The sequence below is a fragment of the Haliotis asinina genome, chromosome 10, assembly GCF_037392515.1.
Source record: "Haliotis asinina isolate JCU_RB_2024 chromosome 10, JCU_Hal_asi_v2, whole genome shotgun sequence".
NCBI classification, from domain to species: Eukaryota; Metazoa; Mollusca; class Gastropoda; order Lepetellida; family Haliotidae; genus Haliotis; species Haliotis asinina.
In genome coordinates this window covers 6,911,885-6,932,403 of record NC_090289.1, presented here as the reverse complement: position 1 = coordinate 6,932,403, position 20,519 = coordinate 6,911,885, and the positions used below count along the sequence as shown (strand labels likewise).

Below are 20,519 nucleotides of genomic sequence, written 5' to 3'. Positions count from 1 at the left end.
TGCCATCACAAGTGATAAATATTTCAGTTTCAAAACAATTACGGATCGTTTTCTTACAATTGTTGGATACATTTTGAATGATATGTTTCGTATATGGACAAATGTTAATATTATTTTGTTAATGGTAGCGTAAATTAGCAACTGCGGTTGTTAGTGGCGGTGTCCTAAAAGGGGGTTAAAATATCGTAAAACTATTGTCCCCCTGAGAGGGTACGTAAGCCCCACAACTTTCAAAGTAAAATTTTCACGTACCAAGTTTTTAAACGTAGTATATTTGTTATTTTAAATTTTGGCTAAATTGTCTCACAGTCGCTGAAGTTATGGCGTAAATCCAGATACGCTCCATGCAGGTAGCAAAAGTAATGTAAGTGCCCATTGTCCCTAGTATGGTGATCTACCTTCAGTTGTTGGTGATCTATAGTCAGTGTTTTATATTATATTGTCTTCTCTGATTACAATGTTATAGTTATATATGTTTAGTTTAATGTTCAGATCTGTGATAGTCTAGTGTTTCTACTGTCCATTGTCGACAGGTTTTACTCTTCCAAATGTTTTCATTTTATTAAATGAATTGTTCTCGTAACGATATAGCTGCAATATTGCCTATGAGACGGTAAATATTAACACACTCACTCACTGGTAGAGTCAGGGTATACAGGCGTAGAGGCGAGCGCCTTGCACCAGCTTGTGTACAAGAGCGTCATACCCTTGGCGGCGGAATAACGGTATGGAGAGGAATTTGTGGCGAACAGAAGACTCCTCTGATTGCAATATAAGGAAACCTGCAGCTCATGAGTAACGAGAACAAGTGCTCACTCCGGCAGTGCTGTCTTTCCTTTGACAACTGGCACATGGGACCAGTTTCAGCAAGATAGCGCTACACTCCATACAGCTACATTAACCAGAGACTTCCTCTTGCAAAACCGTGTTCCATCTGTGTCACAACCACACGCAAACCTAGCCATCAGTCCATCTAAACGCAGTAAATACGTACAATAATCGTAAACGGGGGGTTTTACTGCTGTTCAGTTTGATTGCACCGACAATGCTTCTTAATAAGGAAATGACACTGACACCACTGTCCATTTTATTAATAAATGTTAACCAGGTGTGAAATGCCCCTGTGTCAATACTAAATGCAGGCTGTCACCATTTCAATGTCTAGCACATACTTTCTAATATACTGTGCAAAATAAGTAGGGGATATTCGGGAAAAAATTGAAGTAACCAAAATTGTGGCGAATATATTTGATTACTAATAGGTCGGGACCAGTAATAGACAAGTCTAAAACTAGATGATACGGTGAATAACGGTTCCATGTATGCGCCATTTCCACAAACGGTATGAAGAGGTGAGAAGGGTCCATAAACTGAATTTGACGTTTTTTACAGAAAAGTCAATAACGTGTGAAACCTCCGCGATTGGCCAAACAAGCACGAATCCTCCTTGGCATACTACTTATCAGCCGACCAAGCATGAATTGGGGTATGGCATTCCATTCCTCTTGCAGCGCTGCGCCCAGTTCTTGTACCGTAGCTGGTTGACGTTGACGCTGTCTCACACGTCTCCCGAGTATGTCCCAAACGTGTTTTATGGGGGAAAGGTCGGGGCTGAGAGCCGGCCAGGGCAGGGTAAAGATGTTTTGCCTCTGCATGCAGTCGATGACGATTCTGGCACGATGTGCTCGGGCGTTGTCATCTTGGTAAACAAAATGTCGACCAGCTTGGCGCGCAAAGGGGATAACAATGGCGTCAAGGATGATGTCACGATAGTACTGGCCTGTGACTTTCCTTGGACGATGTGAAGTGCTGTTCTGCCATTCACAGTGATTCCTCCGAACACCATAACAGAACCATCACCAAATCGGTCATGTTGATGAACGTTGGGGTTAGCGTAACGCTCATCCTGTCGCCGCCAGACCCGAGAACGCCTATCCCGGAAGTCTATAGGGAACCTCGACTCATCAGAGAACATAACCCTTGCCCATCAACGATTCCCCCAGCGGTGATAATGTTCACACCATTGACGTCTGTCTCTGATGTGTCTGGCCGTCAATACTGGCGTAACGAGCCCTAATACCACGTGCATGTAATCTGTTTCGAATCGTCTGACCCGAGACTCGAACTCCAGCTGCAGTTTCAAGATGGGAGGCGATCTGACGAGCTGTTTTGCTTCGATTCCGAAGAACATAAGTTCTGACAAGTCTGTCTTGTCCCGCAGTTGTTGACCTTGGGCGACCGGAACGAGTAAGATCATCGACATTTTGGGTTCGACGATACCGGGCCCACAATCTACTGATGAAAGATTGGGAAACATTTAGAGTTTGGGCGACTATTCTCTGTTTTGTTCCGATCTGTAACATGCCGACGGCCCTTAGACGTTCCGCTCGCTGCAGACGTCGCATTGGGGGACCCCCATTCTTGGGGTCACACTAATCAAGAAATGAATGCTAATGTAAAGTGTAAAATCACCAGTTGCACCCCTACCACGTGCAACACACTGTCATGTGACATGCACAGGTGACATGAGGGCTTAAAACATAAGCACACACAATAAAGATGAAACTTCATATTTGTCACCATTTTCCAAGTCATTCAAAATCATATTTCAATATCCCCTACTTATTTTGAACAGTATATAATGGTGCCGTAAATGTGTGCCTGTGTGTGTGCGTGCGTGTGTCTGTGAGCGTTTGTGAATGTGCAAAACTCATACTTGAAATAATGCTGAACATTTAATCATACTTGATCAATAATACTGAATATTTAATTAATCCCACTTCATTACATTACCATCAAACTTCTAAGGGTCCAATAGGTAAAGGCTGGTTTATAAAAAGATCCAAAATGACCCATAACATACATTTCTTAAGTAAAGCGTATTGACACACATGAGTAATGCATCGGCAATTTACCACATTGTTCGACAAACCTGGAAACATAATCAGAGCAAAACGGGATTCAAACCCAATAGTATAGATTTCGAGCACGCCTGAGGGATGATACTTTCCCCAGCGAACTGATCGCCTGACGCGACTGAGCCAAAGATGATGTTTCTAAGACAACATACAACTTAGCTGTCTTAAATATCTGTGAAGGACATAAAACATACGAGAAATAGTGCTCCAGGACCTGGCATCAAAACACATCGTCATTCCACACTCTAATGAAACCTGAACCACTTGACGTGCCATTTCTCACACATTGGATTACTGGCAGAAGAATTAAGTGGAATCTATTTCTTGCAATCCATCTTGTGAACTGGCCAATCCTTTCGCTGGCATTCTCTATTGCAGTAGGCCACTTTCAAACATCCCAGGCATCTTTTGCACTGACTAGATACCTTTCCACAGCTGTTGCAACTATTGTCTGCCACTGTGGTTTTCTGCCTGGGCGTTGCTGAAATGGGACTTCCTGCCTTTGAGTATCCACTATAACCAGGTAGGTGCTTCTTTAAGTTTTCGTACAAGTCGTCAACATTTTCCTTTGAGCTTTCTTTATTGTGCATATCGCTCAGCATCCTATGAATCTGTCGTTTTGCATCTGAACAACAATGAAAGAAGGTGACACTATTTAGCATCTGCATCATAATGAACTGTGATCACTTGATGTTACAAATCTATCAAATGTGATCATTTTATGAAGAAGTAATCTATGTGATCCTACAGTTACGAACTATAAAACTATGAAATACGTTATGCAAAGTCCCTGCATTTCTGTCTATCACTATGTGCTATTTGATTTTTAAAGGAATCAGATTCCTTGCAGCCTTGTAAAGCTTACCTTCTGGGTCTGATGGGAAATCTCCATATTTGGCACTTAGATTCACCTCATTAACCAATATCCGAAATGAGAGGTAGCTGAAGCGAGGTCGGACATAGGTTCTGAGCTTCCAGCGGACCTGGTTGGAGTCTTCCTGTTGCAGACGTGAACTGTTCAGCCTCAGTATCTTGGCCAACATTTGATAACCCTGGGAACAAACATATAACATGCAGCCGGACCCAGATGCACAGCAGTACAACCCTAGCAAGATCGCTGGGAGTAATTGATAGTTCGCCTTTACTAGTATGTGATGGAACATGACTGTGTGGTCTTTTTCTTTCAGTATATTCAATTGGACAGAAATACAATTTTGGACACTGCCTCCAACTTCCATGGCAACACATTGTTGTGTTAATCATGACATTAAAAGCACGTCCTCAGCACAATGAATCTTGCAACGTGTCAGTTAAGCAACAAGAGTAACCAATCAGAAAGTCTGACGTGATAACGAAGCTGCCATTTTGTCATCATCAAAACTGTCCGACGTGATACTTATATTGAGAATGTCACTTAATAACACCAGTATCTGAACAGCCGGGTTAGATTTAGTCTGTGCATCACTAGACTGTCTGGGCCAGACAGGAATATTCACAGACCACTGCTAAATAGTTGGAATATTGCGGAGTGCATCGCTAAACAGCAAAGGTCATCCTGCATTGAAAATACTATGACCCGATCTTCCTTGAAATGGTCAACAACTCATTCTCCATTTGCATTCACTTAAACTAAACTTAAACTACAAACAAACAAGCTATCTCAGTATACACTTACCTGCATGTACTTGTCCACGCGAGGGAGCAATTCGTCCGGTAGCACATCAACTACAACTTTCAATATTTCATCCCGAGTTATCTTCCCTGCTTTCAATAACATCCAAGCTGTTTCAAAGTCATACCATGTGACAAACAAAGCTAGCTTCTCCTCCCATACTTTCATCCCCTCCACACGAAAAACACCTGCCCACTTGTAGATTTGGTCTGCACTCTGGAGATACATGGGGACACCAAGGACTTTAGTCTGGAGAGAGAAAGGTCCCTGGTAATTGGTAGAACAAGCTCTTCTTTGCTTCAAGACATTCATCAATGTGACAGAATATTTTGTGGAAAATCATACTTCATTAAAAGTGATTTAAAAATGAGCCTTCTCTTCCAATTACGTAAATGACGCCAAGCTGTACCAGTTTGTACCTCATCTGTACGTTTAACACCTATGATTTATGAATGTATTTGAATGTATTAATATAACGATATCATACCTGTACATCATCTCGCGGCATTACTGTAACCCCTACGCATCACAGCTTTGTATACCTGTCACATTTTAATCTTAGGAAGCAATTAAAAAAATAAAATATTTATCACACAACCTGATAATTATGCAAATGAGGTCACCGACAGAAACTACTTTTAATTACCACAATGCTTCGATGCAGTTCCTTCAGGTTACAAACAATGCCAATGATCTATAACAATGTTTTGATTCAGGCATCTTAATGTTACCACACTGTTACCATTCGTTTGCACCGGCACTCTGTCCCTGTTGTTGGTTACCTACAGACTAAGCCTGCTCCTGCTGTTGTTTACCTCAAGGCATACCCTGCTCCTGTTCTTGGTTACTACCTCAAGGCGTACTCTGCTCCTGTTTTTGTTTACCTCAGGGCGTACCCTGCTCCTGTTCTTGGCTACTACCTCAAGGCTTACCCTCCTTCTGTTGTTGGTCACCTAGAGACTAAGCCTGCTCCTGTTGAAGGTTACTACATCAAGACTAAGCCTGCTCTTCTTGTGGCATACCTAAGGCTTAACCTGCTCCTGCTGGTGTTTACTTCCTTAAGACTAAGCCTTCTCCTGTTGGTGTTCACTACCTCAAGACTATGCCTGCCCGTGTTGTTGGTTACCTAAAGACTATGCTTGCCCTTGTTGGTTACCTAACGAATAAGCCTGCTCCTGTTGTTGGTCACTACCTCAAGGCTTACATGGCCCCTGGTGTTGGTTACCTCAAGACTAAGCCTGTCCCTGTTGTTGGTTACTAAAGAGTAAGCCTGCTCCTGTTGTTGGTTGCTGCTTGAAGGTTTACCTTCCTGCTGTTGTTGGTTACTACCTCAAGGCATACCCCTGCTCCTGCTGTTGGTTACCTCAAGGCTTACCCTGCTCCTATTGTTGGTTGTCTGAAAACTAAGCCTGCTCCTGTTGATAGTTACTACTTCAAGGCTTACAATGCTTCCGGTCTTGGTTACTACCTCTAGGCTTACCCTGCTCCTGTCGTTAGCAATAACATCAACGTTTAGCGTTACCCTTTCTTGGTGACTTCATCAGCACTTACCCTGTTTCTGTTCTTGGCAACACTCTGCAGGAGGAACTGAATGACACCTTGAAACTGATGTTGTATTTTAGGATTATCCACCTTCAAGATAGACTTGTCTTTGTTGATTGGGTAGATACGGTAAAGGTACGTGTGAATCAGTTGCCTTCCAAAGGTGGAATCTGGGAATTCAGGCAGTCCGGTTACATCAGCAAGGGAGAGGGCCTGTTTCGTGAGTATTCGGTCTCCAAATGTCAGCTCCTCATCTTTGAAGAATGTGCTCGTAATGAAACTACGTTTCCTTGATATTTGGGTCTTGCTTGTGTTCAAGGAAACAGCGCACGAAAAGTTGATAACAGTCTTAAACACAACAATGCTGAAAGAACACATAATTAGTTTATTACACTTACAAGTACAGTGTCTGATTATTGTCACAGGCATGTTAACTTTGAATGCATAGTTTGAGGAGCATCTTCAAAAAAAAACAGTTTGTTCAGCAACGCGACCAAATCATTAATAGTCTGTTAGCAGGGCTTAGCCATCTATAAATGCGATATTTCACAGTTAGTAATATATTCATTTATAATTTGATTTCAAGGAAATACGAATGTGTACAGCATATACCGATGGACAGTCCCTTTACTGGTGAGTGAACAATCCATTTTAACTCTAGTAGTATGACCTTGAAGTATTGTTCCTCGGATGTGTATTATCACTAAGGGAATTCCATACGGACAAACAAAGAATCTTAATTGGGGCCAATGCAAAATCAGTGGTTCTGGTACTCTACGCATGAGATTCTAAGGCGACCCAGTGCCATCCCTAACTTTCACATAATCACGTACGTGTGTCTTATATATATGGTACATGTATATTAAATGGAAGTAACACAATCCTTTCCATTATCATGAGATAAAGTTAACTCTAACAAAGTAATGAGCATGTGACCATACCATGTTACAGTTCTTGGACTATAATATTGCAAAGGGAGATATCCTACTGTGGATCCCTACCCGGAATCTTGGAATGTGTACACGATGGCGAAGTGGTTGTCGCTATTGTAGTCACAGGTGAACTGTCCTTTCATCTGGTCAAGACTGGCATTGACCTCCACTTCATAACGATCCATGTACTCAGTTACGCTCTGGGTCCAAGATATAAGGTAATAAAATATTAGTCAATGAGTCTTCAGTAGATTCACATTAAGAGCATTTTCAAAACTCAGTTTATTAAAACGTTCGTACTGGCAATTCCACAGGCAAGTATACCTGGAATTATCGGTTTAAATGTACAAGGAACAACTCTGGGACGGAAAATCGATTAGAAGGAACAAAGTTTGCTTCACAACAGTTGAAGTGCACGAGAGGCGTGTGTGCCTCCGGCGCTTGTAACAGTAAAAGAATATATAAAGACCTTTTGATCTGACACACTCAACGCCTCCATCGCCCTGTCCACCGTAGCATCAGCAGCAGCGGCCTTCAGGAACCCTAACAACATACCAGAATACGGTCACTTCTCCTAAAACTAATTACTTTCCAACACTTCAGTTACTTCCGGATTTTATTTATTGAGACATTTCACATGAAAACGCAAAATTTACAACTTGACATATCTATTCCCTGAACTCTTAGAAGTTAACTATGCTTTCACGCTTCAATGTATCGAACATACATACCAAATGAAGCAGGAAGTTGTCCCATGAGAAAGTCTTCAATGATCTTTGCAATCTGTTGCCCTGTAAGCATGTTTTACACTTATCAACCAAACAGAGTAAACATTGGACACGAGTGTAAACGAAATCATTGTACTTTTCAAGATAAAGATTCACCCTCCGCTTAGGTGATTCCAAAGCTAAATCCAAAAGAGATGCGATAATAAAACGGATGTTGCAAAGAATGGGATAATGCAACCCGTCAAATCTTTTTAATAATTTTATTACTATGCAAATCTAATCATACAGTGCACAGTCCTGAGTTACACATCTGTGCCATGACTACAGTCGGTTTGATTTCATTTGAGACCGATGGATAGCTCACTAACACAAAAGCTAATAATTACAATGTTTCCAAAGTCACATGAGATCGAGAGATCGACTCCGATGACTTGTCGTAATAAATAATCGTTATTTTGTTGTCACTCTCGCTTCTTTTACGACGGGGGATCACCGGTGTGACTGCACACGCGTGTTGATTATCAGAGTTCGTCTGTCGATCTTCGGTCAAACGACTGTACTTGCTAAATAACGGCAATGGTTAATTCGGTTCTGTTCTTAATATTTTACTGTTCTTAATGAGTTTCACTATACAAAGTAAAACCTGATCCTTTGTAGCAGATTGTTTAACCATAATCTGAGTGACGTTTGTGAGCTACAAGTTCTATCCGAACTGTGGATGGGCCTGCTGGTTGATAAATAATATACACCTCCTCCCTCCACAAACTGTGCCAGCCTTTGCACAAGTCGTATCACTGTAGGGGTGTCAATCATTGTAAAGTCGGCACCCCTGAATTTCATTGGGCCCATGGTCGCCTTGCTATCAGTGTTTGGGCGAATAATTGCGCGAAGACACTTGGACACTTCGTCAGATCCTGAAACAATATTTAATAGTTCTGTAGTCTAATCTAATATTAAATTTCTTAAACTCACTACCATTAAAGCAAAAAAAAATGTTTGATTAAGTTATCCACTTGATATAGGATATACACAAATCGAGTTCTCCTTCAAATTCTTCAAAAAGCGATACATATTCATGCAATAGTCTATGTAAATATAAAGCTTGTAAATAATGGAGTCTCGACTTGAAAATCTATAAGATGATGACTGTGACAAGAATGCCAAATTATGCCTCAATGTTTACCTGTGAGTGTCAACTTCGACGGTTCAGGAGCCGCTTTCCAGTTCAGAATTAAACGTCCACAACCCACGAAGAATCCACTCTCTAGAGGGCGCCTAATCCATAACATAGAAGCTATTTGGCACGGGTTTTATGGTCATGTAAATGTATATGTTTTGCTGGACAGTCTGGATGCCCGTTTGGTGTGTGGCATCCTTCTCAGACAAACGATCATCTAAAGCAACGATCGATAAATATTGTATCATAAAGAAAAATCTAATTCAACCACTGCCGCTGATGAATGTGGACATCAATCTACCAGCTATAATAAACTTCGATGTATTAACTGTCTAAAAAGCTCTGAATGAAATGGCCAAGAAAAAGAAGTAACAAAACTATGTTATGAGTATTTGTGTATGAATCACGTAGCCAAAATGTTTTGAGTGTCAAGATCCAGCTATAGCAAGACAGGCTGACAAGTCAGTTCTTAAACTTGAGAAAATAATAACGGATGATACAAGTAAAACTAGGGAAGTGAATTCGACCTCATGTTGTAACCTCTAGTCATGCAGGTATCACAGGCATAAACATGGGCAAAACAGAAAGGCACGGAAAAAACAAAGTTCTTAAAAATCATTTGTTTTCAGATTCAGTACAGTCATTCGTGGACAAAGTGCAAATCCTCTGCCAGCTGTAAATCTCATAATAAATCAGCAAATCATGACATCCGTACTCACTCGTGACCAAGGTTCAAGTCCTCTGCCAGCTGTACTCCTATAATGGTAGGGTACATGGTGAGCGGAATGTTCAAGCACATGCTCAGTGTGTCCGGCACAACGCTGTAGGACTGGCTGCAGTGGTAACTCTCAATGGCGACTACACCATTGTCTCTGCAACCAAAACAACACACTGAACAAAAAGACAGAAATTACCTCATGGTGTTTCGCGTCTTGATGAAAACTTCATCAGTAATTGTTCGAACAACGCGGGCGATTCGTGGCGGCCTGATGCGTACCTCTTGAGTCGGCTTACAGACGTAACAAGCAGTGGGATAATCCCTACGTTGTCGGCTGTGTTGCTTGTATGGATGAAGTCAAACTTCAGACTCTCTGGTAGGTCATCACTACACACATCTGCACAGTGGCCAAGCCACAGATGGATCTAAAACGGAGTGGGTGAGTCGACGCTATCTCGGCGCTTTGCAAATAGGTCAATCTGGACCAGGTAAACGAGTTATTCACAAAGTACAATATCATATAATCTTACACAAGCACAATTAAGTGGATTTGAATCATTTAATGTCCATCTGTTCTTTTGCATGCAGGCATACGCTCTCGTTTGTACTTTGAAAATGTACTAAAATATAAGCACCCACTCTGCACTCACACGCTTTTATATTCTGAAAAGACCTAAGACAGCAGCACAAAGAAAAGCTATATACACTACGATGTGGTGACGTTACAATATCCGTGTGAGTATGTTTTTACGCCGCGTTTAGCAGTAATTCAGCAATATCACGGCGTGGAAAACAGAAATGGGTTCACACATCATGCACCTGTGGGCACTCGAAACCGAGTGTTCGGTATGACGATTAACCACTAGACTATTCCACCACCCCTAAGAATATCTGAAACGTACGTATCACGATGTTTGGGGTACGGTACCACACATACGGGTATTGTCACCAATATCCTCAGGGCAAAATGGCTTTTACATTTAGATTCCATCCGTCACGCCTGATGCGTTGGTACGTCTGCACCCACTTCCTCAGCGTCTCCAGGAACAGCGCCGACATCGAGATTGTAGTGCTGCCATACCTAACACACACAAAAAGAGTGGAAAGGATGTCCACTTATACCGGACAGCTAAATTCTATGGAAACTAGATTTGCCACCCAGCACGTTATCTCAGTGTCGCTATTGAAGAGTCACGTATATTTAACAGAAATTTAAAGTATTACAAGAGTGCAGTCTAGTTACATATGGTGCAGTGTAGTTACTAAACATTATATACCACCTCTCCAGTTACCTGTCATGTATTACACGTGCATAAGCTAAACCACGTTCAAACGTTTAATTTAGGTAGAGTTTTCCATCACCTTAAGCCTACCATTCCCATCGGGTTTTTTTAGTTTTTCTCTTTTAAATATATTGCAATACGCAATATATCTATATATATTCTGTAGTAACAACACTGGTGGTGCGAACTGACACGAAACCAGTGTGCTAGGGGCATAAACAACATATACTGTTAATCACATTGTCATCATAGTCAGACCAATAGCAGCAGACGTAAATCAGAGAGTTTTTACACAGCCTGGTACTATCCGTTCCAGCTCAGTCAGACAAGTCACAAAGATCAGGTAGGTGTTACAGAGCGCGGTACTAACCGTTCCAGCTCAGTCACAAGTATCAGGGAGGTTTTATAGAGAGCGGTAATAAACTTCCACTAAGACCAGGGAGATTTTAGAGTGCGGGGTACTCACCGTTCCAGCTCAGTCACAAGTATCAGGGAGGTTTTATAGAGTGCGGTAATAAACTTCCACTAAGACCAGGGAGATTTTAGAGTGCGGGGTACTCACCGTTCCAGCTCAGTCACAAGTATCAGGGAGGTTTTATAGAGTGCGGTAATAAACTTCCACTAAGACCAGGGAGATTTTAGAGTGCGGGGTACTCACCGTTCCAGCTCAGTCACAAGTATCAGGGAGGTTTTATAGAGTGCGGTAATAAACTTCCACTAAGACCAGGGAGATTTTAGAGAGCGGGGTACTCACCGTTCCAGCTTGTAGTCAACATTGTAGCACATGAACGGACTGCAGTTGTCCTGGACCTTCCACACGGTCTCCTGTGGGCGATAGAACGTAGGGTTGACGTGGAAAGACTTGAGGATTTCCGGCATGTTCTTTGATCCTAAGTTGACTCTGGTCACTCCACCCAGTATGTATTCGCAGATTTCCATGTGTAGTCTGCGACATATAATACGGTCAGTAAAAACACCTAATCTCATTATAAACAAGAATAGCGTCCTGAGTATCACTATTTATTGAGGGGACGGTATCCAAGGGGCGTCTGTTTCAGCGTAGGAAGAAGGCAGTGGCAAACCACTGGAAACGGGATACAATGCCACTACTAACGTTAGAGGACATAACTATAACGTCCGACCTGATCCAGAACAATTGTGTCTGGAATGTTAAGGGTATCCATTTCCACCTACAAGACCATTCATTCATGCGGCTTTGTGAACAATTTGATATATTTCGCTTAGTAGAAACCATGAAACATGATATGAGCAAACTTGATTTGAACTGGATATGCAGCATACGTCATATTTGGGATTTCACTTTCTTAGTAATGAACTGGTCATGTTTGTCAAACCTCCTCTGTGAGAAGACTGGGCAATTTCGGACGATATTCTGGCGAAGTTGCCATCTATACGTAGTCAAAAAAGACACTTCACAAAATGTATTTTTTAAAAATAATGAATAATTTTTCTCTCATGATACATCTATGTATCCGAAATGGGATCCCTATCTTTCGACTCTGGAAAAATGATAGCTAAATCCACTCAAACCCATTCATTCGTCGTGCAAATGACGTTAGTGCCAAATCAGGTTTTGCACGTGCAGTCAATCACGAGATCTTCGCATCGAAGTTTTCTTCATTTGCACCTGTTTGCGTTGGCCTCAAAAATTGAAAAGAAACACACTTCTAAACCACAGTTCTAACGGTACTTGACTTGCATGACTTGCGAGGTCGTCTACAACAAACTGGCACCACTTCTGATCGCCCAAGGTCGGGTCGTCCACGTGTGACGTCACGAGCAGAAGACTGTCAAATACGTGACACATTTCTACACGAACCAGGGCTGAGATGTTTAGAGGTCGTCTGTCCTCACAGACCATTCGAAATGGGTTGCCAATCTCCATTCTCAACGTCCATATCGACGGCCAATATTGACGCCATTTCATCAACGTCAACGTCTGCTGTGGGTCCAACGTCACCTCCGATTGACCCAGAGAGACTGGAATCGAGTCGTCTTTAGCGATGAATCCAGGTTTACCCTCAGATTTGAGGACGACAGGCATAGAGTCTGGAGACGACGTCGTGAACGGTATGCCCAATGTTGTGTACAGGAAGTCGACAGTTTCGGGGGCGGACGTTGCATGGTGTGTGGTGCTTTCCGTTTCATAACGGCCCAGGTTTTTTAGTTCCAGCATAATAAAGCTCGATCGCATACTGCGATGTTGACACGAAATTCCTTCAAAACGCTGGAATCAACGTCATGGATTGGCCCCTGATCTTAATCCAATACAGCACGTTTGGGATGCACTTGGGAGAAGGCGCCGTGGTCCTAGGAACCAACCTCAGAATTTGCAGGAACTTGGCGCTGCATTGCAAGAGCAATGGAGCAGAATCCCAAACCACGTGTTCACAAGCATCGGGCAGACAGTGTTTGGCAGTGGTGAATCCGCGGGCCGGCAATACGCAATATTGAATTGAGAAATTTCAAATTGTTATTCTTGTGACTTGACATTCTGTATACCCATGTTTTGTACGGCGGTGTAGTCTAATGGAACTGATTGTGGCACTGTCAGTGTATCGAGTACGCAGATCTCAGCAATGAAACAATAACAATGTAACCATCTTACCATCTCTTGTTCTTTTATAGTGCCCTGAAGAAAGAATGTGAAGTTTCTCTTTTGGCGTTTAGCCATTTACACAGGAGAATCTTTTTTCCCTCTAGCTAGCAAAATTGTGTACTTATTAATATTAATAATATTGGCATTGTTGGTTCCGTCTATATTCTCCATGAAAGTTCCCCGCTCTACAATGACCCATATTCAGATGATATGAATGAACTAGAATCAAAACTGGCATCCATTAGAGAAAATAATAATGATGACATACCTACAGTACTCTTCGAAGATTTTAACGTTCGGGTTGGTTCAAATAACGAATACTTGATTAAAAATGATAATGCCACTACTTATCTCCCTTTAGCAGACTCCTACTTACCTGACTATTTAAAGGAATCTAGAACAACTGAAGACAGTGTAAGTAATAAGTTTGGTGTGTCGGTCTCCAAGAACTACGCAAGCTGTGAGGAATATACATTAAAAAGGCAGAAAGCAAGGGGACGGGGGGGGGGGGGGGGGCGACACTTCTATTACCCATAATGGATCGAGTCTTGAAGACTACACACTAGTTTCAACAAATTGATTAGTGCTATTCGAGACATGATTATGCATTCTTGAACAATAAATCTCGGTGTTGTTCCAATGGTAGACGACGACAACATTGATAATGAAGGAAGAGGGGAGCGTTATCAAATTGACAAACACAAGGCACACAAGAGCAAAGACTGTCAATTTGGTGTCAATATCACATCTGATATCGCATCTAATATTGTAGATGACTTTCAACAAGTGGTCAGCGTAAATGTCAGTGCTGCAGCGCTCAAGCTGGTAGAACTACTGCAGCATGTACCAAGCCATTTACGTGTAGATGACGTGCATAAAGTAGCTAAACAAATCCCTATACAACCTGACTAGCTTGATCAAGACTGAGCCTACTAAGAGTAAAAGGTTCTTCCTCGTTTTCGTAGGTGTCGATACAGTGAAAATCTCAACTGTTATATTGACGCAAAGAGAAATTCAGAAGAGCATCTCGACAGTTTAACAGCATGATTGTTGATGAGATATGTGCAGCAACCGCAGATGTGACTGAAAAACGTTTAGGTCAATGAACTGGGTCTGGAGGAAGTAACTGTTTTCCCATTGGTAAATGTGTTACATATTTGAAGGAATTACTTAATCCTGCAACTAATGTAAATGATGAAGGTTTTGAGACAGTGACAATGAAAACTTCTTATCAGATCCAATACCTAGACGTGAATTAGAACAGGCAATCAAATCCCTATGTTTATAAAAAGCACAAATTTCATAATTCAACGCAGTATTAGACACAGGTGTATTTCCAGGCAACTGGAACAACATATGATTATACCACTGTATATACAAGGCAATAAGCACGACCCGAACAGTTATCGTGGCATATCATTTTTGAATATTATGGGTAAATTTTTCACTTCTAACCTTGACTCCAGAATTGGTATCCCGGTGAAAATACATGAGGTTTCATCAAGCAGGATTTACAGCTGACTATTCAACAGTCAGTAACATACATGTCCTTCAATATCTATGCCACAAATATGTAAGAAAACGCTGACATCGACTATGCAGCTTTTACAGACTATAGACTATGGTTTTGTAAATAAACATTTTGTAAATATCCACGGTTTTGAGATGGAAATAAGAGATCTGAAACCTTCAACGCATCATCTGGGGCAAAGCGAGGTTGCATGCCTAGCCCAGCTCTGTCCATATGTTTTATCAGTGAGTTTATGAATGAAATGAATACTTGTGGAGTACGAGGAATATTTCTCAAAGATGGTTTAAATAAGACCTTATTACTGCTTTGGGCACATGACGTCACCTTGCTTGATAGCACTGATATTGGTATTCAAAGAAACCTTGACACACTGTCACGCTTTGATCAAAAGCTTTAGAAGTCAATCTTGACTAATCATGCACAGTAGTATTTAGAAATGGTGGTTGTCTTTAAGAACAATGGTGCCACAATGGAAACGAAATTAATGTTGCATCACACTATAAATATCTAGGTGTTTTTTTTACCAAAAACTGATATGGTCGAAGACGTGAAACACAAAATCTTCAAGCCAAAACTCTTGTTCCCTATATTTAAAATGCTTAAAAGTTTTCCATATATATCTCTTTAATCTGCTTCACAACATTTCATAGTAAAATGACCTCAAAAATATCGTGACATCTGGGGGCATTCACACCGTTCTCATACTTTTCACCTTTTCATAAATTAACTTCTGACTGAAATATAAGACAAATGTGGTCACGGTATATTCGTTACACAAAATCTTACAATGCTACTTTTGTTTGCCGATGACGTCACAATGTTCTCTTATACTGCTTCGTGGTTGCCAAAGCAATTACATGTGCTCCAGTCTTTCCGTGAAAGATGGTAATTTCAAGCCAATTTAGATATAACCAATGTTATTGTATTCAGAAATGGCGGCATTGTTACTTAACGTGAAAACTGGGTTCTAAACTACATAAATCTAAAACATTGTACATATCGTAGGAATTTAGGTATTCTACTTTCATCGACGGTACACTGGGTACAAGCATTCGCGTGCAATATCTCTGTTCACATTGTTTCGAACAAATAGTTGTATATCCTTTCCAGGGGCATGAAAAATACTTGATAGCTAAGCTTCGCCAGTTTAACTGTCTGGACCTGAAATATTGGGGTAAGATACTTTGAAGCCATGAAGCAAGTTCACGATCGGGGTTTAAAAAGTTTCTTACAGGTTGGCGAATAAGTTTCTGCTTGGTGAAACAGAGCGCCATACGATATATGTTCCAACACAGATAAGGGTTATAAAATAGTGGATAAAAATGCTTCCTATGAATTGTTCTAGATATCCATACCGATGCTATATAATGTTAAGAAACAGATGATTCTGGACAGCAACGTTTACCCACGGTTATCTCGGAGTGTGGGTGATTCTATGATGTTTATAATTATATGTTTGGTAATTAAATAAAATCATGTGTGAATGGTGAGTGAATGGTTTGTCTTGTTTCGTAATAAATACACCTGTACCCCACAGATTGCTGCATGTATTCTGACTGAGTGGTTCCCATACTGTTGAGTCTTCACTATAACAGGAATTCAGAAATAAAATTTAAATTACAGAAAATAATAGATCAATCTCAGCAAGTTACGCACAAATCACCTTAGGAAATCCCGCGAGTTTGAAACTATCACTCTTCGTCCTCATGTTACTGCTCCGTATCTGGTTGAAGGAATACTACTATCCAACGCATCACACATGGCCTGAATGGTGGAATGAAGCAGTCTGGATACGCTTAACTAATTATTATATTATAAGACATCCCATAAAGATTTTCCAGTTCAACAAAAAAAATCCACCCAAGAAATCTTAGTAGTAGGTATTTGTAGAACTTATGTCTTGAAAATGAAAACGTTGAGGAACAAAAATATCATTAAAATATTGACACAGTTCGAGAAGCGCGTGCACAAGTTCCTCAGTACACATAGTCTAAGTGTTATTCGTTACACTCCCCCACTGAGTGTAACAAACCCTAGTAGAAGGTCGGGTCAGGTAACCTTTGAGCGACCTATGACCGTCCAATCACACGCGAGACGGTTAAACAGATTTAACTAATCAGACAACGACGACTATTTAGGTATCGGAGGGAAAATATTCTGGTCAATGACACAGATCTCTCCACAAACACAAATCCGCATAAGACACAGTTATTTGAGCTGCAGTATATACGCTTTGGGGTTTCTGTTGACTTGGTTACCATTAGCTAATATTTCCGCAAGATGGTAGTCTTGAATATTGCCAAAAACACTATTTTCTGCGAATATTTACTCACCGTTGTCATGGTTGTAACGTGTGCCGTGTGCATCACCTGGAAGCAAGCGTACGCTAAATACGATTCGGTACGAACCTTTTCGAAATAGTTCAGAAGGTATGTGCGAATGCCCACTATCGCGACTTGATAAGCTGTGTTCTGATTAGTCAATCTCAAAGGTTACCTCCCATAAGGCTTTGTTAGACTCAGTCGTGGCGTGTGTAACGAGAAGTATTGAGGCTAAGTTTACTTATGCTGACAAGTTCCTACAAAGTCATTGATTCATTAACTTGTGCTGTACTGTCTCCATCCTTTCGCATATCTGGTTGTCCCTTTCTTTGCACTCTTCTCGCGTAACAAACAGTGAAGTATGTCAATATCTTGATATTAGTTTGTTAAGCAACTTTTATATTTTCAGGAGGTCATGAAAGTGAGTGAATTACGTTTTACACCGCACTCGGCACTATTCCAGGTATATGGCGGCGGTCTGTAAATAAATGTCTCTGGACCAGACATCAACAACATGAACATCGATCGGCGCAAATGAGAACCGCTGACATGTGTCAACCAAGTTAGCGAGCCTGACCACCCGATCCCGTTAGTCGCCTCTTACGACACGCATAGTCGCCTTCTGTGGCAAGCATGGGTTGCTGAAGACCTATTATACCCCAGGTCTTCGGGACATAAAAACCTCACAGAGCTGGTCAGATGTTTTGATGTTTCGAGATAGATTGTGATTCATCTGTTCACTTTTGAGCCAAACGGACTACTGTAGGAAATTACCTCTGACTAAGCTTCTTGTCACTAAACATCTCGTGCTGTTCTGTAAATCTGGATCCCACACGTCGAGTAGGTGTCTGCGGATATTGGTCTGGGCTATAGCCACCGAAACTAAAGTCCTTTCTTTCACTAATTACTCCTTCAGGGTGGAATTTCTTTCCTGCCCAACACTTCAGTGCTTGAACGATCTTTTCTTGTGTTGTAGAAGAGCCAAACCAGACTCCATGATCCCCAGAACTGACCATCTCGAGATCCTTCATAACCCTCTTCAGTCGTGTCATATGGGTTTTACTTAGGAGTACATCATACCAAACTGCCCACAGGAACTTCAGATCGTTCAAATTGTCCACATCGATAGTGTCAACCAGATATAGTGTAATCAGTGCCCTGGCCAGTATTCCTTCCTCGATGTCATTCAGGTGGAAGTTGAGGGTAGGTTTGGGTCCCGTGTTATGCAGGCGCCCGTGCAGTGCGTCAAGGGTGTGAAGGAGGAACCTCACATCCCCGCACCCCAGCAGTAGGATGTTACAGGGGCTGGGGATGCAACATCCGTGGGTCACATCGCCTGATGGACAGTTCCCAACTGGGTAGTAGTACTGGTACTTGTCGGGAACCACTGGAGTGGATTTACCTTTTTCACAGGTGATCTGTATTGGGCAACCTGTGGAAAATATTGTACAGTTATATTGCAGCTTATGCAGTGTATTGAGTACTATAACCTAGCTTTAAAATGACGTGTTGGTTAAATTCGCCAAGAACCAGGGCCCCCTTTCCACAAAGCGATCTTAGCGCTTCCATGACCGTACGCCTATGTCAAAGCATAACGCGGCGCTGAGATCGCTTTGTGTGTCTTTCAGCCATGTGCGTTATACATTAGTGCCGAGTCTTTGACAAATGTCAAAAGAGTTAAATTCACATTGGTTGATTCATTGATGTATTGACTGATTCATTCCCTCATTCATTTATCACCCTGATGCTCAGCAGGCCGTAATCCATCAGTCATACGCCCATTTCCCATAAGCATATATTTCAGCATATACATAAGCGGAGAGGGATGGGTGCAGGGGTGCACAGGTCCCGTTTTGTCCAGAACGTTTATTAAATGACCATATAAACGTGAAAACGTGAGTATACACCCCTCTTTCTCAAATGGGTGCATCCCCTTTCTAATAAAGACTCATCCGCCCCTGATATAGCGGACACAAAGCCAGGACAAATAAACGTTCACAGCAGGGCTGTCGTTAACTTTTCTCAATAGAGGGGCACTATCAACGTTAAAAGAGCGTTATATCAGTACTTTGATGCATAGAAACTAATCTGTACAAACATTCTAGGGGGCAGCTGCCCCTCTGCCCCCTGGTCTACCTACGGCCATGGACAGCATACTTTCAGAGGAGTATTGATGTTAACACTATAATAATATTTAAATATAATATAATATAATATAATATAATATAATATAATATAATATAATATAATGTAATTTTTGAGTATTTACAAGACTTTGTATACTAACAAGTACTCTCTGAAATAAAAATAATTTACAGAAAGAAATGTTCATGGTCAATAAAATATAGTGAAAAGGAGCCCTGAGACTTTCTTCATTTGAAATCTAGAAACATTTTTGTACTTGCGTGGGCTTTCTTGGATATTCTGTCTTCAGTGTCTATATGACGGACTAATGGCACTGATGCCAGTGGCAATATGTACGTGACGTTGTACGGTTACTTCCGGGATGGTAAAACTGACTATATCGACAAATGTGCCGACACAAATATGGTCCAATACGGGTGAAGAATTGGTAGAAACACTAGCAAGTATCAGTTCAGTGCCATCGACATTAAGTCTATCCGATAGACTAGATCTATCGTGTTGATCATATTGATAAATTAATGCGATTCAAATGTACTGTCCACAAAAGGGCTTCCACTACCCGTGATAGCTATTTTACATTTAGAACACTTACCTAGCAATGACTCAACATCCACAGCTATGTTTGACGATAAAGGTTCCATGATATTCACCCCGTGGGACGACCTGACCGGCTGTCTCGATCCAGTGTCAAGAAAGCGAAACCGAAAGTACGTCTGTCAAAATAACGGTCAAAGGGAGATAACTCTTCACTACTTCTTTCTTTCTAGACTGGTAACCTGACCGTCGACTCCTAGACTGGTTCCCGAATTCTCCTCGTGGTATCACTGCCGCGAACCAGCTTGTAAACAAATGTGATAATTCCAAATTTAAAGAGTTCCCTGTTTCAAGCTTTTCGGTGCGCTTTACTCATAATACTAATTTAGTAATTGTAT

At 41.4% G+C, this 20,519-nt stretch overlaps 1 protein-coding gene across 1 annotated transcript; it reads right to left on the bottom strand.

Moving 5' to 3' along the window:
• Positions 1-2,742: 2,742 nt before the first annotated feature.
• On the bottom strand, positions 2,743-20,332 carry LOC137298239 (uncharacterized). Its single transcript, XM_067830412.1, has 15 exons — positions 20,180-20,332; positions 18,217-18,874; positions 11,725-11,916; positions 10,666-10,768; positions 9,967-10,112; positions 9,689-9,841; positions 8,976-9,067; positions 8,542-8,706; positions 7,796-7,855; positions 7,534-7,607; positions 7,134-7,264; positions 6,142-6,496; positions 4,594-4,839; positions 3,784-3,970; positions 2,743-3,543 (listed from the first exon to the last, which is right to left on the bottom strand). The coding sequence occupies exons 1-15, from the start codon at positions 20,226-20,228 to the stop codon at positions 3,236-3,238; spliced, it is 2,919 nt and encodes a 972-aa protein (XP_067686513.1). The 5' UTR covers positions 20,229-20,332; the 3' UTR covers positions 2,743-3,235.
• Positions 20,333-20,519: the final 187 nt, after the last annotated feature.

Coding starts and splice junctions, on each gene's coding strand:
- LOC137298239 (XM_067830412.1), bottom strand. CDS start 20,228: ATGGAACCTTTATCGTCAAACATAGCTGTGGATGTTGAGTCATTGCTA. Junction 9,068..9,688: donor GACTTGAACCTTGGTCACGA/GTGAGTACGGAT, acceptor GTTATGGATTAG/GCGCCCTCTAGAGAGTGGAT. Junction 3,544..3,783: donor TTTCCCATCAGACCCAGAAG/GTAAGCTTTACA, acceptor ATTGTTGTTCAG/ATGCAAAACGACAGATTCAT.